We start from the raw sequence: 24,788 nt of genomic DNA on the forward strand, positions 1-24,788 counted from the left end.
ATTGCGCCCTGGGCCAAAGGCAGGCGCTAAACCACTGCACCACCCCAGGGATCTCATAACCTTTGATTCTTAAAGAAATCAAAGCTTCCTAGAAATCACCATAATTAAAAAGGATGAAAACTCGTATGGATAAATTTCATCCATATAAACATACACTTTTTAAAGATTTTATTTACTTATTTGACAGAGAGCACAAGCAGGAGGAGCAGCAAAGGGAGACGCAGACTCCCCGCTGAGCAGGGATCGATCCCAGGACATGGGGCTCTATTCCAGGACCCTGAGATCATGACCTGAGCTGAGGCAGTCGCTTAACCGCCTGAGCTACCCAGGTGCCCCTAAACATACACTTTTTAAAAATGGGTCCACAGAGATGACCAGAGTGTGAAAGGGGTCTGTGATCCCTAAAAGTTAGAAGTGATGCCATGGATAAGAAATGGCCCAGAGGTCATGAGAACCCCAGAATGTGGGGTCCTGGAAGCCAATGAAGAAAGTGGACAACCATGTCCAGCACTACAAAAGGATGCAAGGTGATGGCTAAGGCTGGCCACCAAATCTAGTGACCAGTAAGTAACCCTGGTAGGAGCAGTGGGGCAGTAGCTGGGTGGGGGAGTTCCAAACAGTAAGGAGCCAGGGAGCCCTGGCTGCTTTCGCCCCAAAGGGAAGAAGAGCATTAGGGTGGCAGCTATAGGGACACAGGGGATCAGAAGAAGGAATTTCTTATGATGGGGGGGGGGCGTGTATCAGATCTATATGCTGCTGAAAATAATCCAGCGATGAGGAGAGAACTGATGATGCAGGAAATTAAATTCTCTGCTGCAGTAAAATCAAGTTCTGAGTCTGTACAGTATGTTGTAATATCAGAAGATCACTGACTACCAGAAGCTTCCTAGAAAATGTTACATTTTGGCCCCTGGGGAAGTTCATGTTGTTAATAAAACCCACAGTTCTGGGGATGCCTGGGTGGCTCAGTCCTTAAGCATCTAAGTTCAGCTCAGGTCATGATTTCAGGGTCATGGAATGGAGCCCCACGCTGGGTGGGCTCCCTGCTCAGTGGGGAATTTGCTTTCCCTCTCCCCTTTGCTCCTCCTCCCTCTCTGCCCCGCCTCCCCTGCTCACACATTTTACTCCCTCTCAAATAAATAAAATCTGTAAAGCAAAACAAAACAAAACAACACAGTTCTAAGAAGCACAGTTATGCTACTCAGCTAAAGTAATGAAATATAGCTAGCATCATTTTTTAAGAATTCGAAGGGATCTACTTCAGAGATTATCTAGGCTAGGACTTCATAACCTAAAAAACAGAACGTCATCTGAAAATCTTATTGGATCCCAGGAATCTGCTTGTTTAGAACAATGCTCCAGGGCATTCTGACTTCACTGGGCCTCATATCTAACCCTGTTTCAGTTGGGGGTCCTGGAGTCCACTGTTAGAAGTATCACAGCCACGACCAAGAACTCAGGATTTCTGACTACTTGTTCTTTCCTACATTTCTGTCTGGCCTTACAGATACAAATCAATGCTTTATTTTGGTAAATTAAACACATTCCCTAAATTTAATTCCTAATCAACATATACCTTTTTTTAAAGTTTTTTTTTTTTTAAAGTAATCTCTACACCCAATGTGGGGCTCAAACTTATGACCCAAGGTCAAGAGTCACATACTCTTCCAGCTGAGTCGGCCAGGTGTCCTGACAGATAAATTCCTAAGATGGAAGGCAGGAGCAGGACAAGGTCGGTGCAGCTCAGGAATCTGAGTAGAACAAATCTGGGATCCTTCTGGGCCCCACAAAACTTACTGGCTATACGACCTCAGGCAGCCAATCTTACCTTCTCAGCCTGAGTCTCCTCATCTATAAAGCCCCACCAAATGAGGTTATTTATAGGATTATATAAGCCATAATATATAAGCCATCACTATATTGCCTAGCATAGCCTTTCTCTACAGACACGCAGATCAATACAGCAGTCCTTTCTATTCTATACAGCATTATATCTAATATGCTGTTAAGCATAAACCCACATATTCTGATATACTGGGATATCCCAAAGCTACAATCTCTAAACTCAAGCAGTGGCCGCCAAACTTGTTCAGTTAGGCTCCTAAGGTATATATAATGTCAATGACATCGTGACATAAAAATTTCTCCATAGAACTATATACAGTTTTGCCAGGAAAAAATACAGTTAATGGGGCTCCTAGGTAACTCAGTTGGTTAAGTACCTGCCTTTGGCTCAAGTCATGATTTCAAGGTCCTAGGATCGAGCCCCACGTCTGGCTCCCTGCTCAGTGGGGAGCCTGCATCTCCCTCTCCCCCTGCTTGTGCTCTCTCTTCCCCTGCTAAATAAAATCTTTTTTTAAAAGGGGAAAAATACAGTTATTAACGTACGCAAGATAAAATTCGCATGCAAATTCAGACATAAAGTTATTCTCTATTGCCACCTAAACATCCTCCAAAGTATAGTGGCTTAAAATGATCTGCTCTTTCTTAAGATTCTGTGGGTTAGCTTTGCTTCAACTGAGTTGTTCTTGTTTCTCATGGTGTCATGTAGAGTGATCCAGGTGACTATAGTCAGCTGGGAGTTGGCTGAGGTTCGAACAATCCGAGATGGCTCCACTTGAATTATTGGCACTTGGGCTAGGGTGGCTGGGAGCTGACTGGGCCAATGGCTTCTGTAAGAGCAGAAACTGCACCACCTCTTAAAGCCTGTCCCAGGACGGACACACCACTTCTGCCACTTACCAAAGCTTAGGTACAAGCCAGTCTAGATTCAAGCAAAGGGGAAATAACCTCCGCCTCTTGATGGGAGAAGTCACAAGCTCGAATAAGAATGGGAAGAATGATTGGCAGCCATCTTTGATGAGAATCTAATATGCTTATCCCTCCAGCCCAACAAAGCTGTCATGTTAAGTGAGGCTGGATGTGTCTATCTAACCATCTGGATTAGCAGTCAGTTTGGAGGAAGGCAAAGGACGCCTGCTCCCACAGGCTAATTATCAGCTCAAAGAATGTAAGGTGGCCCAGCCTGGGTGAAATAAAGAGCAAGATCTTAACTGTTTGAGGAGACTCCACCCTGTTTTCCACAGTGGCTGCACCAGTTCACATTCCCACCAACAGTGTACAAGGGTTCCTTTTTCTCCACATCCTCACCAACACCTGTTGTTTCTTCTGTTTATGAGTTTAGTCATTCTGACAGGTGTGAGGGGATATCTCATTGTAGTTTTGATTTGCATTTTCCCCATGATGAGTGATGTTGAGTATCTTTCCATGTGTCTGTTGGCGATCTGGATGTCTTCTTTGGAAAACTGTTTATTCTTCTGCCCATTTTTAAAAAGATTTATTTGAGACAGAAGGAAAGAGCAGGGAGAGAGAGGCAGAGGGAGAGGGAAGGAGACTCCACACTGAGCTCAATCCCACAGCCCTGAGATCGTGACCTGAACCAAAATTAAGAGTTAGATGCAGGATCCCTGGGTGGCACAGCGGTTTGGCGCCTGCCTTTGGCCCAGGGCGTGATCCTGGAGACCCGGGATCGAATCCCACGTCGGGCTCCCAGTGCATGGAGCCTGCTTATCCCTCTGCCTATGTCTCTCTCTCTCTCTCTCTCTCACTATCATAAATAAATAAAAAAATAATAAGAGTTAGATGCTTAGGGGATCCCTGGGTGGCTCAGTGGTTTAGAGCCTGCCTTAGACTCAGGGTGTGATCCTGGAGTCTTGGGATCGAGTCCCACATCAGGCTCCCTGCATGGAGCCTGCTTCTCCCTCTGCCTGTGTCTCTGCCTTTCTCTCTGTGTGTCTCTTGTGAATAAATAAATAAAATATTAAAAAAAAAAAAAGAGTTGGATGCTTAACCAACTGAGCCGCCCAAGGCACCCCATCTTCTGTTCATTATTTAATTGGATTATTTGATTTCTAGCTGTTGAGGGTTTTTTTTTTTTTTAAGATTGATTGATTACTGAGAGACAGAGAGAGAGAAAGAGAGAGAGAGAGAGAGGCAGAGACACAGGCAGAGGGAGAAGCAGGCTCCACGCAGGAAGCCTGATGTGGGACTCAATCCTGGGTCTCCAGGATCATGCCCTGGGCCAAAGGCAGCGCTAAACCGCTGAACCACCCGGGCTGCCCAGCTGTTGTGTTTTATACGTTCTATATTTTGGATAGTACCCCTTTATCAGATACATCATTTTCAAATATCTTCTCCCATTCAGTAAGCTGCCTTTTAGTTATGATTGTTTCCTTCATTGTGCAGAAGCTTTTTATTTTGATGAAGTCCCAGTAGTTTGTTTCCCTTTCCTCAGGAGACATCTCTATTAAGAAGTTGGTATGGCCAAGATCAAAGGGGATGCTGCCTGTGTTCTCTTCTAGGATTTGTATGGTTTCCTATCTCACATTTAGGTCTTTCATCCATTTTGAGTTTATTTTTGTGTATGCTATAAGAAAGTGGTCCAGTTTCATTCTTTTGCATGTTGCTCTCCCGTTTTCCCAAAACTATTTGTGGAAAAGACTTTTTTTTCCATTGGATATTCTTTCTGCTTTGTTGAAGATTGACCATATAGTTGTGGGTTCATTTCTGGGTTCTCTATTTTGCTTCATTGACCTATGTATCTATTTTTGTGCCAATATCATACTGTTTTGATCACTACAGCTGTATAATATAACTTGAAGTTTGGAACTATGATGTCACTAGCTTAGCTTTTCTTTCTTCTTTTTTTAAACATTTTATTTATTTATTCATGAGAGACACACACAGAGAGAGAGAGAGAGAGAGAGAGAGAGAGGCAGAGACACAGGCAGAGGGAGAAGCAGGCTCTATGCCAGAAGCCCAATGTGGGACTTGATCCCGGGTCTCCAGGACCAGGCCCTGGGCTGAAGGCAGACGCTAAACTACCCAGGGATCCCCAGCTTGTCTTTTTCAAGGTTGCTTTGGCTACTTGAGGTCTTTTGTGGTCCTATACAAATTTTAGGATTATTTGTCCTAGCTCTGTAAAAAATGTAGTTGGCATTTTGATAGGGATTGCATTAAATGTGTAGATGGCTTTGGGGAGTAGACACATTTTAAAAATATTTGTTCTTCCAATCCATTAGCATAGAATGCCTTGCATTTCTTTTGGTCATCTTTAGTTTTTTTCATCAGTGTTTCATAGTTTTCAGTGTACAGGTCTTTCATCTCTGGACAGGTTTATTCCCAGATTATTTTGGTTTGGGTGCAATAGTAAATAGGATCGATTCCTTAATTTCTCCTTCTGCTGCTTCATTATTAGTGTATAGAACGTAACAGATTTTTTTTTTTTAAGATTTTGAGAGCAAGAAAGAGATTCATGTGCACAAATGGGGAAGGGAGAGAATCCCCATAAGACTCCCCACTGAGCACAGAGCCCAATACAGGGCTCAATCCCATGATCCATGCAATCACAACCTAAACTGAAACCCAGAGTTAGATGCTCAACCAACTGAGCCACCCAGGTGCCTTAGAATTGCAACAGATTTCCGTACGTCGATTTTGTATCCTGTGGCTTTTCTAAATTAGTGCATCAGTTCTAGCAATTTTATGGTGGATTCTTTTGAGTTTTTTTATATCGAGTATCATGTCATCTGCAAATGGTCAATGTTTTACTTCTTCCTTGACAATCTGGATGCCTTTTATTTCTTTTTGTTGTGTGATTGCTGTTGGGGGGATGGGTGAAACAGGTGATGGGGATTAAGGAGGGCACTTGTGATGAGCACCCGGTGCTGTATGAAAAGTGCTGAATCACTCACTATATTATACATCTGAAACTAATATTGTATGTTAACTGGAATTTAAAAACTTTTAAAAAGTCAACTTTTTAAATAAGCATATATGCAATATAATACATATTATGTGTTCAATCGAATCATATTCAATACCTAATAACCATATTCAGTATTTTAAAAAAAGACAAGATCTTAGCACTCTACCATGGAATTTGCCATCTGGATTCATGTAGAACAAATCTACATAGAAAAGACAGCCAAATCTTTTTTTCCCCCTTTTTAAATTAACATATAGTGTATTATTAGTTTCGGAAGCAGAATTCAGTGATTCATCAATCTTATATAATATCCAGTCCTCATTACATTATGTGTCCTCCTTAATGCTCATCACCAGTTACCCAATCCTCCCATCCCCTGCCCCTACACCGACCCTCAGTTTGTTTCCTACAGTAAGAGACTCTTATGGTTTGTCTCCCTCTCTGATTTAGTCTTGTTTTTTCCTCTCTTCCCCTATGATCCTGTTTTGTTTCTCAAATTGCACGAGTGAGGTCATATAACTGTCTTTCTTTGATTGACTTATTTCGCTTAGCATAATACCCTCTAGTTCTATCCATATTGTTGCAAATCACAAGATTTCTTTTTTTTTGGATGGCTGAGTAGTATTTCATTGCATATATAAACCACACCTTCTTTATCCATTTATCTGTCGATGGACATCTGGGCTCTTTCCATAGTTTGGCTATTGTGGACACTGCTGCTATAAACACTGGGGTGCAGGGGCCCCTTTGGATCACTACATTTGTATCTTTGGGGTAAATATCTAGTGCAATGCTGGGTGGTAGGGTAGCTCCATTTTCAACTTTTTGAGGAACCTCCTGTTTTCCAGAATGGCTGTACCAGCTTGTGTTCCCACCAACAGTGTAAGAGGGTTCCCCTTTCTCCTTATCCTCACCAACATCTGTTGTTTCCTGACTTGTTAATTTTAGCCATTCTGACTGGTATGAAGTGGTATCTCATTGTTTCATGCTGAATGATGTTGAGCACTTTTTTTCATGTGTCTGTTTGGCCATTTGTATGTAGAGACAGCCAAATTTTAACTGCTTCAAATCACAAATCAAGAAATCGGGATGGGGGGCAGCCTGGGTGGCTCAATGGTTTAGCGCCGCCTTCAGCCCAGGGCATGATCCTGGAGTCCTGGGATCAAGTCCCACGTCAGGCTCCCTGCATGGAGCCTGCTTCTCCCTCTGCCTGTGTCTCTGCCTCTCTCTCTCTCTCTGTGTCTCTCATGAATAAATAAAATCTTAAAAAAAAAAAAAAAGAAATCGGGAGGGGCAAAACAGAAAGTTATTATAAAAGATTAAAGGTTATTACAAAAAAAGCAAAAACTTTAAGAAATATGGTATCATTAGTGAACTTTTCATCTTTAATATATTTTACTTGTGTATAAAAGTTTAAACACCAATGCTTTGAATGTTCCATAAGAGCAGCATCTACTCAGAAAGTAATATTGCACAACTTGACATTTTTGAGAGCCTAGTAGGTGTCAAGAATGATACAAGGTGCTTTCGTATTACAGAATAGGATCATCTAGGACTCTTGGGTTTACTGGCAAGCTGTGCTTCCACGGAGGCAGAAACGGGCCCTCAACAAGGGCAGTTCATGCTTCAGAGGCAGGAACTGACAACGTGCACCAGGCCAGATTTCAGAACCCTACAGAATGACTGCCACGTGCACTTCTCCTTCGTTTTGTTTTGTTTTTTTTTAATTTTTTAATTTTTATTTTTTTAAAAGATTTTATTTATTTATTCATGAGAGACATACAGAGAGAGAGAGAGGCAGAGACACAGGCAGAGGGAGAAGCAGGCTCCATGCAGGGAGCCCGACGTGGGACTTGATCCTGGGTCTCCAGGATCACGCCCTGGGCTGAAGGCAGCAGTAAACTACTGAGCCACCCGGGCTGCCTACCTTCTCTGTTTTGAACCAGAATGTCTACTACGGTTATTCCGTCTCTCTCATTCCTGTATGTTGGCTATAAGGAGAGCCAATAACTTTTTACTTCACAGATCTCAGATCCAGGACCCCTCCTGAGCCCCTCCTGCACCAGAAAATGTATCCAAGAAGCCTCATTGATACCTAGAACTAATTTAGATGGCAACATCCTGGACTTGGAGCCAGTGCCAAAAGGGATAAGATGTTTCGTGGTGAAAGGAGCGAATTTTGCATGGGGAAGAGATGTGAACAATCATGAAAGCTGCTGAACTACTTCCACAGATGACTCCCAGCCCACATGCCCTTTGGAAATGTGATTTTGCAACTTGTCTCATCAACAGGTAAAACCTAATTCCTCTCCTCTTGAACCTAGACTCACCTAGTGACCTGCTTTTACCAACAGAGTGAAGCCTGGGCCTTAAGAGGCCTTATAGTCCCCATTTCCACCCTCTCAGAAAACAGACACTATATAAAGAACCTCATGCTAGACTATGGTGAAGGGCCATGGGAAGAGAGACGCTGACCCAGTTAGAGGAGTTTGAGTCCCACATCGAGTGTAGAGATTACTTAAATACATAAACTTAGGGGCAGCTGGTGGCTCAGTGGTTTAGCGCCTGCCTTTGGCTCAGGTCGTGATCCCAGTCCGGGGATTGAGTCCCACATCGGGCTCCCTACGAGGAGCCTGTTCTCCCACTGTCTATGTCTCTGCCCCTCTCTGTGTCTCTCATGAATAAATAAATAAAATCTTTAAAAAATAAAAAATAAAAACAATGAGATACCAGTCAGAAGAGCTACCATCCAAAACACAATAGATAAGTGTTGGCAAGGATATGAGGAAAAAGGGAATGGTTATGCACTGTTGGCCGGAATGTAAATTGGTGCAGCTACTATGGGAAACAGTATGGAGGGTTCTTAAAAAATTAAAAATAGAAATAGCATACAATCCAGCAACTGCACTGATGGGTATTTACCCAAAGAAAACAAACACACTAATTAAAAAACATATATGCATCCCTATGCTTTATTGTAGCATTATTTAAAATACCCAAGATACAGATGCAACCTAAGTGTGCATCCACAGATGAATGGATGAAGACGTGGTATAGACATACAAATATAAAACGGAATATTTACTTAGTCATTAAAACAGAATGAAATCAGGGATCCCTGGGTGGCTCAGCGGTTTAGCGCCTGCCTTCGGCCCAGGGCGTAATCCTGGAGTCCCGGGATCGAGTCCCACATCAGGCTCCTTGTATGGAGCCTGCTTCTCCCTCTGCCTGTGTCTCTGCTTCTCTCTCTGTGTCTCTCATGAATAAATAAATAAAATCTTAAAAAAAAAAAAAAGAATGAAATCTTGCCATTCACAACAACAGGAATATACATGTTCACGTAAACAATATCCTAGAGGGTATTATGCTAAACGAAGTATGTCAGACAGAGAAAAATACCAGATGATTTCACTTATATGAAGAATCTAAAAAACAAATGAATACACAAGCAAACAAAAACAGAAACAGACTCCTAAATTCAGAGAACTGGTGGTTAGCAGAGTGGGGAGGTAGGTGGGTATAAGCATAACAGGTGAAGGGGATTAAGAGATACAAACTTCCAGTTAGAAATAGGCCATGGAGGGGCACCCCGGATAGCTCAGTGGTTTAGCGCCTGCCTTCAGCCCAGGCCTGATCCTGGAGATCTGGGATGGAGTCCCACGTCGGGCTCCCTGCATGGAGCCTGCTTCTCCCTCTGCCTGTGTCTCTGCCTCTCTCTCTCTCTCATGAATAAATAAATAAAACCTTTAAAAAAAAAATAGGCCATGGGTGTGCAGTGGCACCTAGGTGGCTCAGTCAGTTAGGTGGCAATTCTTGATTTCAGCTCAGGTCATGATCTTGGGGTCCTGGAACTGAGCCCCATGTTGGGCTCCTCATTCAGCAGGGAGTCTGCTTTAGGATTTTTTCTCCCTTTGTTCCCATCAAATAAATAAATCTTTTTTAAAAAAGGGTTTTGGGGATGAAAACTACAGTACAGGGAATATAGTCAACACTACTGTCATAACATTGTATGCTGACAGATGGGGACTACATTTATTGTAGTGAGCATTGTACAATGCATAGAATTGTCAAATCACAATGTTGTACACGTGAAACTAACATAGCATTCTGTCAACTACACATTGACAAGAAATAAAAAGTATGAGCACATAAGTTTAAAAACTAGCACAGTTCTAAGAAATGAGAAAACAATGCAAAACCAATGCCATGGTTTTCTTTTTTTTTTTTTTTTTAATTTTTAATTATTTATGTTAGTCACACAGAGAGAGAGAGGCAGAGACACAGGCAGAGGGAGAAGCAGGCTCCATGCAGGGAGCCCAATGTGGGATTCGATCCCGGGTCTCCAGGATCGCGCCCTGGGCCAAAGGAAGGCGCCAAACCGCTGCACCATCCAGGGATCCCCATGGTTTTCAATTTTTGTTCGAAATTTACACTTTTTAAACAGTGGTAATGAACCATACAAGAAAAGACCTTTATTACTTTTAGTTTGACTGTAGGCAGATCAAAGGAGTTAGAATGGTATGCATCAGGTAGCTGTAAAGTAGATGCTGTGCCCTTTACAGATCAAAGGATAACATCAAAGATCAGCCTCGTTCAGAACATTCCTGAAGGGTTTCTCAGAAAACAAAACAGCCCAGCAAATAATGAAAAATGCAAGTGAATGAGTGCCCACTAATAACAATAAATCTCCAAAAATAAACTAGTAATTTCTATAGATTCCACTGAGATTCTAGATTAATATCGAGATGTTGCATCCAAACACTGAAATTCTGAACCCTGTCCAGAAAGACAAAAATGGGGGAAGGGATAGAGTGGAAGGAGAGTCCAAACATTTTTCTCTTGTAAGCATTCAGCTTGCTCCAGTTCTGTCCTCCTTCTGCCGACCAATTACAGATATAGTTAATGAAATCAACAACCTGACCACGGCCCTTGGAGGAATGGAAGACTGTCATGAAGTTCTGTCATAGAGATTCAATCTGCACTATTATCTCCCCAACAGAATTGTCAGATAAAATTGATAATGCCCTATACATGTCCCATACTTATACTAAAAAATGATTGGCTGTTGGTCTAAAATTCAGATTTAGCTGGGCATTTTGTATTTTTATTTCCTAAATCTAGCAGTATTACTCAAAGCTAAAGGGTCCTCAACAGACCCAAAACTCCACATAGTAAGCATTTTTCTTGTTGGGGTTTTAGATGCTACATCCTGGGAAAGGGTGGGTCTCTGGGGAGATTCCAGTAAATCTTGTTGATCTTTACCCTATGTTGCCACAGACATGTTTAAAGACTTTTAGGCAAGCCTGCATAACTAACTTCAATATCACTCGATGATGTACATTGCTTATGTGAGAAATGACCTGGTAAACTGTTTTCCCAAAGGAAAAACAGCTCTTTTTTTTTTTTTTTTTTTTGCAGACTGACCCTGAGTGATGCAATTTTTATTTTGCCCTGATTTATGGGAGTCTTCCAAGAATAAAATACCTCTCTTTTTCATCTTTTGCAGAAATGTGCCCTGTCTGCAAACTAACAGTACATTTAGTGACTTAAAAAAAAAATTCTTATAACACTTTACACCATAACAGGAAAAAAATTTATATTAATCCATTAATGCTCATTCAGGAACTTCAAAATACTTTACAACAATCTTATGACACACACAAAATGAGCAAATCAAGATTCTATTTTGTAAGTTATCCAGTATGATACACACAGTCTAGAGTGAGTTTCCTCCGATGTCAAGTATTAGATTCCATTGCCTGATCTGAAGAAAAGTCATTTAAAATTTTTTTTGTATATATGTATTCATTCATTCCTTTATTTTTTATTTTTTAATTATTATTATTTTTTTAAAGATTTTATTTGATAGTTACACAGAGAGAGACAGAGAGGCAGAGACACAGGCAGAGGGAGAAGCAGGCTCCATGCAGGGAGCCCGACGTGGGATTCGATCCCAGGTCTCCAGGATCGCGCCCCGGGCCAAAGGCAGGCGCCAAACCGCTGCGCCACCCAGGGATCCCCATTCATTCCTTTATTTTAAGTAGGCTCCATACCCAGCATGGAGCCCAACACAGCTTGAACTCACAACCCTAGGATCAAGACCTGAGCAGAGGGGCACCTGGGTGGCTCAGTGGTTGATGTCTGTCTTTGGCTCAGGTTGTGATCCCAGGGTCCTGGGATTGAGTCCCTCATCAAGTTCCCCACAAGAACCCTGCTTCTCCCTCTGCCTATGTCTCTGCCTCTCTCTGCGTCTCCCATGAATAAATAAATAAAATCTAAAAAAAAAAAAAAAAAAAAAAGACCTGAGCAGAGATCAACAGTTGGATGCTTAGTTGACTGGGCCACCAAGGCACCCATTTAAGGATATGTATTTTTAAGTACTCTCTACACCTATGGGACTCAAACTTACAACTCCAAGATCAAGAGTCACATCCCCTACCAACTGAGCCAGCCAGGCACCTCAAAGAATCACATATTAAGATTTGCTTAAAAAAAGGGGGTAGTATGCCTGGGTGGCTCAGTTAAGCATCTGCCTGAGGTTCAGGTCATGATCTGAGGGTCCTGGAATTGAGCCCCGTGTCAGGCCCCTGTTCAGCGGGAGTCTGCTTTTCACTCTCCTCCTGCTCCCCAATCCCCACCCTCTAACCTGCTCATGTGTGTGCACACATCCGCTCACTCTCTCTTTCAAATAAATAAAATAAAATCTTAAAAAAGAAAAAAAAAAAAGATTTCTTGCTCACCAGAAAAATAAGATAACTGCTTGGAAAGAGGACATTTTATTTTTTATTTATTTTTTTTTTAATTTTTTAAATTTATTTATGATAGTCACAGAGAGAGAGAGAGAGAGAGAGGCAGAGACACAGGCAGAGGGAGAAGCAGGCTCCATGCACCGGGAGCCCGATGTGGGATTCGATCCCGGGTCTCCAGGATCGTGCCCTGGGCCAAAGACAGGCGCTAAACCGCTGCGCCACCCAGGGATCCCCATTTTATTTTTTTTAAAGATTCATTTATTTATTCATGAAAGACACAGAGTGAGAGAGAGAAGCAGAGACACAGGCAGAGGGAGAAGCAGGCTCCATGCAGTGAGCCTGATGTGGGACTCGATCCCGGATCCCGGGGTCACAACCTGTACTGAAGACAGGCGCCCAACTGCTGAGCCACCCAGGCATCCCAGAAAGAGAACATTTTAAATAAAACCTGAGCAATGGAATACTGACCCACACACTTCTATTTAGAGTATACTCTCCAGTTTAGGTTAAAAGAAAGAAAAACTGGAAATCACTCTGCTATCTAGGGACAAGCTGCAAAGAACTTCAAGGTTAATCACCTTAACTAAACCTCTCCACTCCCCAAAAACCCAAGGATAGAAAACAGAAGCATCTGGAAGAGCACTGATGAGTGGTTCAGAGTCATAAATTCCGGGATAAACATATAAACTACTATTAATTGACAGGGACAAAAATATTAATTATAGGTAATGGCTCAGGAGATTGCCACACTTACCCCAAGTTATATAAGAGATGGGATTGAGACTTAAGGCTGATATGAAATGATCAAAACCCATGTTTAGAGGTGGCCTTAGGAGGTGATCAGTTGTCCTCTTCTGATAGGGTCACATCAACTACTTGGGCAGTGGGGGCAGGGGGAACTTACCTTATTTTTAGAGGCCTGTAACAAAGAGGAATCCCTAGCCAGAATTTCAGCTCAATTAAAATGCTCTACTTCATAAGCCATTACCATATTTGGTCATCAGTGAAAAGTAATAATACCCCTTATAACAACCTCAAAGAGTCAGAATAAGGAACAAATGTGATAAAATAGGGCAACACTGTAAGCTAACTGTACAAATGTTTATCCCCTGGGTTAAAGCACACCCCATACTGTTCTGGTAGACCCTTGCAAATGTTAGTCTACTCTGAACTGGAGTCTGATGAGATCAAGGTGAGCTGGTGAGCTGGACTGGTTGAGGTAAAATACTCTGAGAAGAACACATGCCATAAGCCAGACCTTGTAAACTACATTGTCTCTTCTAAAGGTCTGTCCTGGAGAGACAGGACCTAACCCTGAAAAGCACAGTATCAGTCATCCTACCAACTGGATACTGGAGAGACTCAAGTGAGCTCACCAAACATCCACCTAATATATTCTGACATCTTGCTTAAAATAGAAAGGACAGCAGACTAACTTTTGTAAGATTTATATGCCAAAGCACTTAACTACCTTGTTATATATGTAACACCATCAGCCATCTGATACTAATACAAGCTTTTTTTTTTTTTTAATTTTTACTTATTTATGATAGTCACACAGAGAGAGAGAGAGAGAGAGACAGAGACATAGGCAGAGGGAGAAGCAGGCTCCATGCACCGGGAGCCCGACGTGGGACTCGATCCCGGGTCTCCAGGATCGCGCCCTGGGCCAAAGGCAGGCGCTAAACCGCTGCGCCACCCAGGGATCCCCTAATACAAGCTTCTGAAGAAAAGAGGATCCTAGTCCTGCTCTAATACTATGACTTTTGACTCATTTTTCTTAAACAGGTACACCATCATTTCACTATTTACCTCTTTCACAAGTATATGATGAGAAAATTTATGATCTGGCAACTTAAAATTGCTTTGGCTTCATGAAAATAACACTTAAACATAAAGAAAACATTTACTGTGGTAAAATTATCTCATTAGGACTTTTCAAGTAAAATTTGAAAAAAGGCTCCAGTGAATTTCTTGACAGGGAAGAAGTGTGTATGACATATTAAGAAGAGATCTGAATTAATAACAAATACAGATAATGTAATCTGGTTTGTCTGATGTCGAGATTCCAAGATACTGATATAATCTCTATTAGTCATGTTCTAATAATACCAATATAAGCACTAACAACTATAAAGGTCATTTTTTACAGTGGTTTTCTACCACATCAAACCCCAAATGCTCCCTTCTGTACTGCCCCATAAATATCCTGAAATGGAATTCATACTTAACATTACCTGCCCATATAGGGCTTAAAATCAACAAAAGACTCAATTCGATGAAATGAAGAAAAAGTAGTTTATAACAAGAGAATACATATTTCAGTCTGTAAATGTTCATGCATGACTACACTGGAAGATGGAATAGCATTTCCTTATTTCGTTGCACAGGTAAGAATCCAAACAACTGAATCCCTGATCCCTGAACTAAGGTCTCTCATCAGCAAGCACTTCAGGGGAAATCTATCTAGAGCTCATTAAGGTTGATGCAATCAGAGATGATGCGGACAAGCTTCTAGAAAAGGGAACTGTGTTGGGTAGGCTCTTTAGGAAAAGTTTCTTCACTGGAAGGTTTATGAGGTCATGCATGGTTCAGGTGAGTGAGGGATCAACAGGTCCCGATTAGAAGTTTCTATTTCCACACCTCCCTAAATACATCTTCCATGAACTCTTGACACTTTTGAGGGCCTCATTCAACGTCTGCCTTCTACCATCACAACTGGCCTCTACCAACATGTTAATTCTTCTTCTATCCTGATTCTCTAAAATTACAGAATGGTAGGCTGGGAAATATATTCTGCTATTATCTAATTTGATCCCTCATTTTAGAGGTTAGTAAATTTAGTCTCATTCAGGGTCATAAGGATTGTTAAGAGCTGTGTTAGAAGCCTCTTGACTTCCAGGCCAGGACTGCATTCACTGTACCACACTTAAGGAAAAATAACTTTGATGTTAAAAGATCTTTTTGAGAAACTGAAACCTATAAGAAAACAAACAACAAAAATTTAAAAGGCAGATTCTGTCTGAAAGTACCCAACCACCCTTCTCAAAGCTTCAGGTGGTTTCTCTGAAATCAAGCAGTTAAAAATATTAGTAGATATGCAATATAAAGTGTAACTCTTTCCATGTTAAGAGTTTTTTTTAATGGTGACCTAGCATTCCACTATATGAATGTTCTGTATTTTGTTTAATCTGCTTCTTATTGGGTATGTAGGCTATTTCTCTTTTTTATTATTCACTTAGTGGATTGCATATTGTTAATGAATCAATCAGAAAGGTTTCCATTTACCCAATTTAAAAAAATCTGTCAAAAAACAAAATGCAAAGAAGGAAAAAGCAATAAACTTTACTTGTGAAGAGCCAAAATTTTAAAAACTAAGGAAAAAAACTCTGCACATTATAACTATGCCCAAAGCCAAACATTTCTTCATCCCCATCCCCCTTTGTTCGACTATTAAAAATTATCCCAATAACCATGCAAATTCATAATGAGAACTTACCTGCATTTAAAATACACAGTCCCGTCGTGGCTTCCGTCATGCTTTCCTCTCTCAGGATTATCCCATTCTACTCCTAACCAGAGTCCTAGCAGAATAAGAAAAACCAAATGGGGGTGGGGTGGGGGGAGACAGAAAAAAGAAAAACCAAATGAGGATTAAGTGATGACAGAAATAATTAATGTTCCTTTTTTCTGCAAGCAAATACAGTAGGCAATGGAAACTCTATCACACAGACACCACTGGGGGAGAAAAAGATCTTTTGAAAAGGGGCAAGTTAACATTGGACTCAAGACTGCAATGAGCAAATATGATAAGACATTTGGTTCAAAAACCAATGAAAACTACAACTGTAGGAAACAATAGCTAAAATTTACTGAGCACTTACTAAATGCCAGAAACTTTTCTTCACATTAACTCATGTTATCCTCACAAGAGACATTTCATTTTTGCAAAGCAGATATTGTTACCTTCTTTTTACCAATTCCCAAATACAAGTTTTTAGATTCCTAGTCTACTAAACTGCTTTACATAAAATAAAAATCTATATGTAAATAGCATCCTTATTCAACATAGATAAAATAACTTGCTGAAAGTCACACAACTTCAAACCCAGGTCATTCTAACTCCAGAAGCTAAGGCTTATCCATCACACTTCACTGTCTATGACTCATACCTCATATTTGGTATGCCACCTCACAGTCTCCAGAGCGTTTTCTTTCTTTTTCTTTAAATATTTTATTTATTTATTTATTTGACGGGGAGAAGGAGGGAAGGAGGAAGGGAGGGAGGGAGTTTGGGGCGGGGAGAAACTAAGCGAGAGAGAACACAGCAGGGGAGGAGCTGAGGGAGAAGCAGGCTCCCCAGTGAGCAGGAAGCCTGACACAGGGCTCCATCCCAGGACCCTAGGATCATGACCTGAGCCAAAAGCAGAGGCTTAACCGACTGTACCACCCAGGTGCTTCCAGAGCATTTCCTTTTACCTTCCCTCCTTCCTTCCACTATGTATACAGCACCGTGCTAGGTGCAAAAGAAAGGTAGAAAGTTTCACTTCTGGATCAGCACTCCTGGTGAAAACCAGCATAGTTAGATAAACTACTTTTGAAAATCATTTGACATCAATTATGATGGCTGGTGAGGGTGTGGAAAAAATAAGAACCCTTGTGCATTGCTGATGGCAATGTAAAATGCTGCAGCCACTATGGGAAACAATAGAATACTTCCTCAAAAAGCTAAACAAAGAATTACTGTATGATCTAGCAATTCCACTTCTGGGCATATGCCTAAAAGGACTGAAAGCAGGGACTCAGACATGTATATATCTATATTCACAGCAGCATTATACACAATAGCCAAAAGGTGGAAGGAACCCAAGTGTCCAGTAATGATGAATGGACACACAAAATGTGTTATATCCATACAACAGAATATTATTCAGCCTTGAAAACGAATGAAATTCTCAGATATGCTACAGCATGGTTGAGCTTTGAAGATACTATGCTAAAATGACATGGGCCAGACACAAAAAGACAATATAGGATTCTACATATATGAGACACTTAGAGCAGTCAAATTTAGAGAGACCAAAAGTAAAATGGAGGTTGTCGGGGGCTAAGGGGAGAAGAGAATGGGGAATCATTATTTAATGGGTACAGAGTTCTAGTTACATAAAATAAAGGGTTCCAGATACACGGTGCTTAGGACTGCATGACAATGTTAATGTGCTTAATACCATTGAACTTAAAAATGGTAAAATGGTCAATTTAGTTATGTCTATTTACTACAATTTTTAAAATATGTGTACATCCTAGAGAGCTACCAAGGTAGTGAAGAATTACATGGCCAACATGTGGGAAAAGAGGGAAACAAAAGAGTTGAGCTAATAAGCATTTAGAGCAATCTTTTCCCCTTGAGGCATCTGATAATTTTGATATAAGAAGCTAAAAAGCTGAAGAGAGCTTTGGACAGATTTCAGGGGTTAAGAAATCAATACAGAAAATCACAGCCTCCCAGAGAAGGTGAAAATTGCTGAGAAACTCTCTAGGATTTGTATGGGGCTCAAAATGTCTTCATTCTGAGAGTAAGGAGGAACCAGCACTAAATAAACTAGCCCTTGTAGGGATTCAAGGCCAACTTCAAGTAATCTCATTCTCAGATAAGTTTAAAGTGATCTGGGATTGCTACTCACCCTAGCTATCTGCCAGAATAAATTTCAGTCTGCTCTGGAGAAAAATAACACTATTGCAAAGCTCAAATTATAATTTTTCATCATCACATCTGGCACTCTAACAAAAATATCCAAATATGGAAAAAGACAAAGACTCTGTGACTGAGAACCAAGGAAAACAACAGCCAACACACTCATCAGGCATCTGCATAATGGAGTTTTAACTAGTTTAATATTTTCAGGAAAATAAAAGATGAGTTTGTAATTTCAGCAAGAAATTTTATTTTATTTTATTATTTTTTTAAAGATTTTATTTATTTATTCATGAGAAACAGAGAGGAGAGAGAGAAGCAGAGGGAGAAGCAGGCTCCACGCGGGAGCCTGACGTGGGACTCGATCCTGGGTCTCCAGGATCACACCCTGGGCTGAAGGCAGCACTAAACCGCTGAGCCACCCGGGCTGCCCTCAGCAAGAAATTTTAAAACTGTATTTTTGAACCCTAAATAAAAATTCTGGAACTCAAAAACACAACTCAAATTATATTCCAATGATAAGAATTTTAAAATATATTATATTGTGCCTTATTTAAAAATAGGTCAGAAAAAAATTGAAAATGATGTACAGTGACAAAGGGGTGAAATACACAGAACAGAGTGAAGAGACACAGAGGGTACCCCGAAAAGCTCTACTTTATATATAACTGGAGGCCCAAAAAGAGAGGAGAGATTGTGGAAGAAGCAACCTTTGAAGAAATAGTGCCTGATAATATTATAAAACTAAAGAAAGTCATCAAACCATAGTTTCAAAAACCTCAAAAAACACCAAACTAAAAATGCAAAGAAAACTACGTCCAAACACATGAGGGTAAAACCGACATCTACCAAAGAAAGACAACAAGAAAAACCCTAATTCAGCTGAGGGTGGGGAAGAGGAAACAGACTACCTTTAAAGAAGAACAACCAGACCAACAGCTGACTTCTCCATTAAAACAGTAAAAGCCAGAAGATGAATGATATCTTCAAAATACTGAAAGAAAATAACTGGGGTTCTGGAACACTGTAATTGGTGAAAATATCCCTCAAAAAGTGAAAGTGAGGGGATCCCTGGGTAGCTCAGTGGTTTGGCACCTGCCTTTGGCCCGGGGCGTGATCCTGGCGTCCCAGGATCAGGTCCCATGTCGGGCTTCCAGCATGGAGCCTGCTTCTCCCTCTGCCTGTGTCTCTGCCTCTGTCTCTCTCTGTCTGTCATGAATAAATGAATAAAATCTTAAAAAAAAAAAAAAAAGTGAAAGTGAACAAGTGACCCTGAATAGCCAAAACAATTTTGATATACAAAATCAAAGTCCCCCCCCCCAAAAAAAAAAAATCAAAGGACTCACAGTGTCCAGTTTCAAACTTACCAAAAGCTACTGTAATCAAAACAGGCAAAAGGATAGATGACATCTAGACAAATGGAATAGAATTTAGAGACCAAAAGTGAACCCAAAAGCGGTCAATTGATTTTTTACAAAAACACCCAATGGGGAAAGGACAGACTCTTCAAAAAATGGTGCTAGGACAACTAGATATGCTCATGCAAAAAAAAATTGGATACCTCATATCATAGGACCCCTACCTCACAACCCAACATAGATCATTAACCTAAATATAGGAGCTAAATCATAAAACACTTAGAGAAAACTAGAGATAAATCTTCAGGACCATGGATTTGGCAACGGATTCTTGGATTATAATACCAAAAGCACAAGCAACAAAAGAAAAAATAAACTGGACTTCATAAAAATGAAACATTTATGTGCAAAGGACATTATCAAGAATGTGAAAAGACAACCTATAGAATGGGAGAAAATACTTACAAATCACTACTATGATAAGTGCTTAATATCTAGAATATTAAAAACAACTAAAACTCAACAACAAAAAGACAACCCAACTATAGTTCTGATTTGCATTTCCCTAGTGGTAAGTGATGCTGAACATCTTTTCATGTGTCTGTTGGCCACCTGCATGTCTCACACTTGTCAGAATGGCTAAAATCAGCAACACAAGAAACAACAGGTGTTGGTAAGGATGTGGAAAAAAAGGAACCCTCTTGCACTGTTGATGGGAATTCAAACTGGTGCAGCTACTAGGGAAAACAGTACGGAGGTTCCTCAAAATGTTAAAAATAGAACTACTGTAAGATCTAGCAATCACACTATTGGGCATTTACCCCGAAAATATGAAAACACTAATCCAAAGGGATACATGTATCATTATGTTTATGGCAACATTATTCTGAATAGCCAAAATATGGAGGCAGCCAAGTGTCCATCAATTGATGAATGGATAAAGAAGATGTAGCCTATATATACAATGGAATATTACTCAGCCATAAAAAAGAATGAAATCTTGCCATTTGCAATGACATGGATTGGGCCAGAGAATATAATGCTAAGAAAAATAAATCAGAGAAAGACAAATACTATATGATTTCATTCACGTGGAATTTAAGAAACAAAACAAATAAGCAAATGGGGAAAAAAAAGAGACAAATGAAGAAGTAGATGCTTAATTAATTATAGAGAACTGATGGTCACCAGAGGGGAGATGGGTGGGGGATCGGTGAAATAGGTGATGGGGATTAAGGAGGGTACTTGTCATGATAGGCACAGAGTGATGTATGGAAATTTGAATCACTATATTGCACACCTGAAACTAATACAACACTGTATGTTAGTTAACTGGAGTTTTACAAACTTAAAAAAAAAAGACAACTCTACTGAAAAATGGACAAAGGACTTGGATAGACATTTCTCCAAAGATACACAAATAGCCAATAAACACATGAAAAGATGCTCATCATTAAGCATTACAGAAATCCAAATCAAAACCACAATGAGATATCACTTCACACTTAATAATACACCTATAATCAAAATAATGGAGAGTCACAAATGCTGGCAAGGATGTGGAAAAACTGGAATGCTCATACACTGCTGGTGAGAACATAAAATGATGTTGCCACTGTGGAAAACATTTTGGTGGTTCCTGAAAAGGCTAAATGTAGAATTACCATACAACTTATCAGTTCTACTTATAGGCATATAACCAAAAGCATTAAAAAAGACTCATGCTTGTACGCCAATGTTCATTGTGTCATTACCCACAATAGCCAAAAAGCAGAAATAACCCAAATATCCATCAACAGATGTAGAGATAAAATGTAATATACACACAATGGAATATTCAGCCATTAAAGGAATGAAGTTCTCACACATGCTACATGGATAAACCTTGAAAACATTTTGCTAAATGAAATAAGCCACCCTGAAAGGACAAATGCTGAATGATTCTACTTATATGTGGTACCTAGAGTAGTCACTATTTTCCTAAACACTTAAAAATGGTTAAGATTAAAAAAACCAAAAGGTTAAGATGATAAATTTTATGTTATGTATATTTTATAACTAAATATTTTAACATGTTAAAATCTTTAGGGGGAAGGAAGAGATGAATAGGTGGGGCACAGAGAATTTTTAAGGTGGTGAACCAATCCTGTATGATACAGGTCAATATAAATTTTTCCAAACCAACAGAATATACAACACCAAGAGTTCAATGGACTTTGAGCAATAATGGTTTATCGATACAGGTTAATCAACTGCAAAAAATGTGCACCCCAGTGAGGGACATTGGTAATGGGGGACACTATGTATGTGTGGGGGCAGGAGGAAATCTCTCTACCTGCTATTCAATTTTGCTTTGAACTTAAATCTAGTCTAAAAAATAAAGTCTATTCAAAAAAGATTAAAATGGTAAGTTTTGTTATATATTTTATAACCAAGAATTTTTTTTACAACTAAGAATTTTTAATAAAAAATGGTTGAAATGGCAAATTTTATATTTCATGTGCATGTAACCACAATTTAAAAATTTTAAAAACACAATTTCAGTAAAAAAAATTAATAGGAGTGATCTTCAAGTAAAAAGAAAATTATAAGGGCAGCCTGGGTGGCTCAGCGGTTTAGCGCCATCTTCAGCCCAGAGCATGATCCTGGAGACCCAGGATCGAGTCCCAAGTCGGGTTCCCTGCATGAAGCCTGTTTCTCCCTCTGCCTGTGTCTCTGCCCCTCTCTCTCTCTGTCTTTCTCTCTCTCTCTCTCTGTGTCTCTCATGAATAAATAAATACAATCTTTTTTTAAAAAAGAAAACTATCCCCAATGAAATCCTAGGATACAAAGGGGAATAAAAGGCCAGAAAAGGGTAAATACATGGATAAATCTAAATGAATAAAAACTATACAAACTAATATCAGTCCTTGGTGCTTTATATGCACAAAGATTAAAATGCCCAACCAGAGTTAGGAAGCGTGTAAGCAAAAATTACTATTCAAGTATTCTAAAGTCTTTGCATGAGTCCAGGAAGAAGTAAAATTACTAATTAGACTTTGTAGGTCAAAGATGCGTGTTTTGGCCTCCATGATAATTACTTAATAACAAAAAAATGTATGATTAATAGAGAGGAAAAATAGTGTTAAAAAATAACCCAATAAAAGGGGGGGTGAGAATAGGAACAAAAAAGAGAAAAAAGAGCACAGGCAAGACAAATAGAAAGCAAATAGTAAGATGGTAGATATAAACCCAAATTATCAACAAAAAAGTGAAACAAGAAACAACTAAATGTCCTGATTAAGAGTCAGCAGAAACTGTCACTGGGATTTTTATAGGGATCAAACAGAATCTGTAGATTGCTTTGGGTAGTACTGACACTTTAATAATAGTAACTCTTCCAATCAAGGAGCACGGGATGTCTTTCCTTTAATTTGTGCTTAATTTCTTTCAGCAACGTTTTATAGTTTTCATTTCATTTCACCTCCCTGGTTAATTCCTAAGTATTTTATTCTTTTTGATGTGGTACATGTATACAACAGAGTATTTTTCAGCCTTTAAAAGGAAGGAAGTTCTGACACATGCTGCAGCATAGATGAACCCTGAGATATGCCAGTGAGATATCTCAGTGAGCTATGCCAGTCATAAAAGATAAATACCACAGGGGCGCCTGGGGGTCTCTGTAGGTTAAACATCCCACTCTTGATTTCGGCTCGGATCATGATCTCAGGGTCATGAGATCAAGCCCTACGGTGGCACAGAGTCTGCCTGAGATTCTTTCCCTCCATCTCCCCCTCCACTCCACTTCCCTGCTCGCATGTGTGTGCTCTCTAAAATATATTAAAAACTAAAAAAATAAAATAAAATAAAATGAAAAAAAAATACCACAGTCAAATTCCTAAGAGACAGAAGTAGAATGGTGGTTGCTAGGGACTGGCAAGAGAGGGGAGAATGAGAAACTACTGTTTAATGAGTATGAAATTTCACTTTGGAAAGATAATAATGTTCTGGAGATGGATGGTGGTGATGCTTGCACAACAATATGAATGCACCCAATGCCACTGAACTACACACTTAAAAAATGTAAAAAAAATGTAAATTGATAACAATTTACAATTGATAACAATTTCTGAGCATTTTACCAGATAAAAATATAATATAAAAGACTGAAATCACAGAGTAGCTTCTCTGTACACAGTGGAATTCAGCTAGAAGTCAATAATGAAAGGTTTATTAGAAAATCCTCATATGTATAGAAATCAAGCCATATCATTCAAAATTACCTTGCATCAAAAAACGGAAGCATGGGGACACCTGGGTGGCGCAGTCAGTTGAGCATCCAAATTTGATTTCTGCTCAGATTATATTCTCAGGGTCCTGGGATGGAGCCCCACGTCAGGCTCCTGTGCTCAGCAGAGAGTCTGGTGGAGATTCTATCTCCCTCTCCTTCTCCCCACCCCACCCCCATCCCCGCCACATGCATGCTTTCTCTCTCTCAAATAAATCTTTTTTTTTTTTTTAAAGATTTTATTTATCTATTCATGAGAGATACAGAGAGAGAGGCAAAGACACAGGCAGAGAGAAGCAGGCTCCTCGCAGGAAGCCAGACGTGGGATTCGATCCCAGGACCAGGATCGTGCCCTGAGCCAAAGGCAGACACTCAACTGCTGAGCCACCCAGGCATCCCTCAAATAAATCTTTTTTTTTTTTTCCCCTCAAATAAGTCTTTAAAAAAAAAAAAAAAGCCCAATGTAAATTAGAAAATACTTTGAACAGAATGAAAAAAATACTATACATCAAAATTTGGGGAATGTAGGCACAAGTTACACTTTGAGAGAAACTTATAGATTTAAATGTATAGGCTAGATAGCAGATTAAAAATAATCATCTAGGGGGGATGCCTATGTGGCTCAGTTGGTTAAGCATCTGCCTTTGGCTCAGGTCATGATCCCAGGGTCCTGGGATTGAAGCCCACATCCCTGCATTGAGTAGGAAGCCTGCTTCTCCCTCTCCCTCTGCCAGCCACTCCCCCTGCTTATGCTCTGTCAAATAAACGAATAAAATCTTTAAAACAAAATCATCTATCTCAAAATGTTACGGCAAATTAAACCAACAGAAAGTAAAAGGAAGTAAATAATAAAGAAAAATGAATAGTATAGAAAATAAATAAGACCGTTTCTTGCTGCAAAACATCTCAAAGATTTCTAACAAGGATACATGGCAACCATCGTACAAAGAAT

General features: G+C 39.9%; 1 protein-coding gene across 5 annotated transcripts in view; it reads right to left on the reverse strand.

Annotated features, from left to right (window-relative positions):
- The window catches only part of TBCE (tubulin folding cofactor E), a 78,833-nt gene that overhangs the window by 19,208 nt on the left and 34,837 nt on the right, over nucleotides 1-24,788 (reverse strand). For all 5 annotated transcript variants that reach the window (XM_077894432.1, XM_077894434.1, XM_077894433.1 and 2 more), the window contains one exon: nucleotides 16,016-16,100. In XM_077894432.1, coding sequence (XP_077750558.1) covers nucleotides 16,016-16,100 — 85 coding nt within the window. The remainder of the gene's footprint in view (nucleotides 1-16,015; nucleotides 16,101-24,788) is intronic.

Source organism: Canis aureus, chromosome 4 (genome assembly GCF_053574225.1).
Source record: "Canis aureus isolate CA01 chromosome 4, VMU_Caureus_v.1.0, whole genome shotgun sequence".
Lineage (NCBI taxonomy): Eukaryota > Metazoa > Chordata > Mammalia > Carnivora > Canidae > Canis > Canis aureus.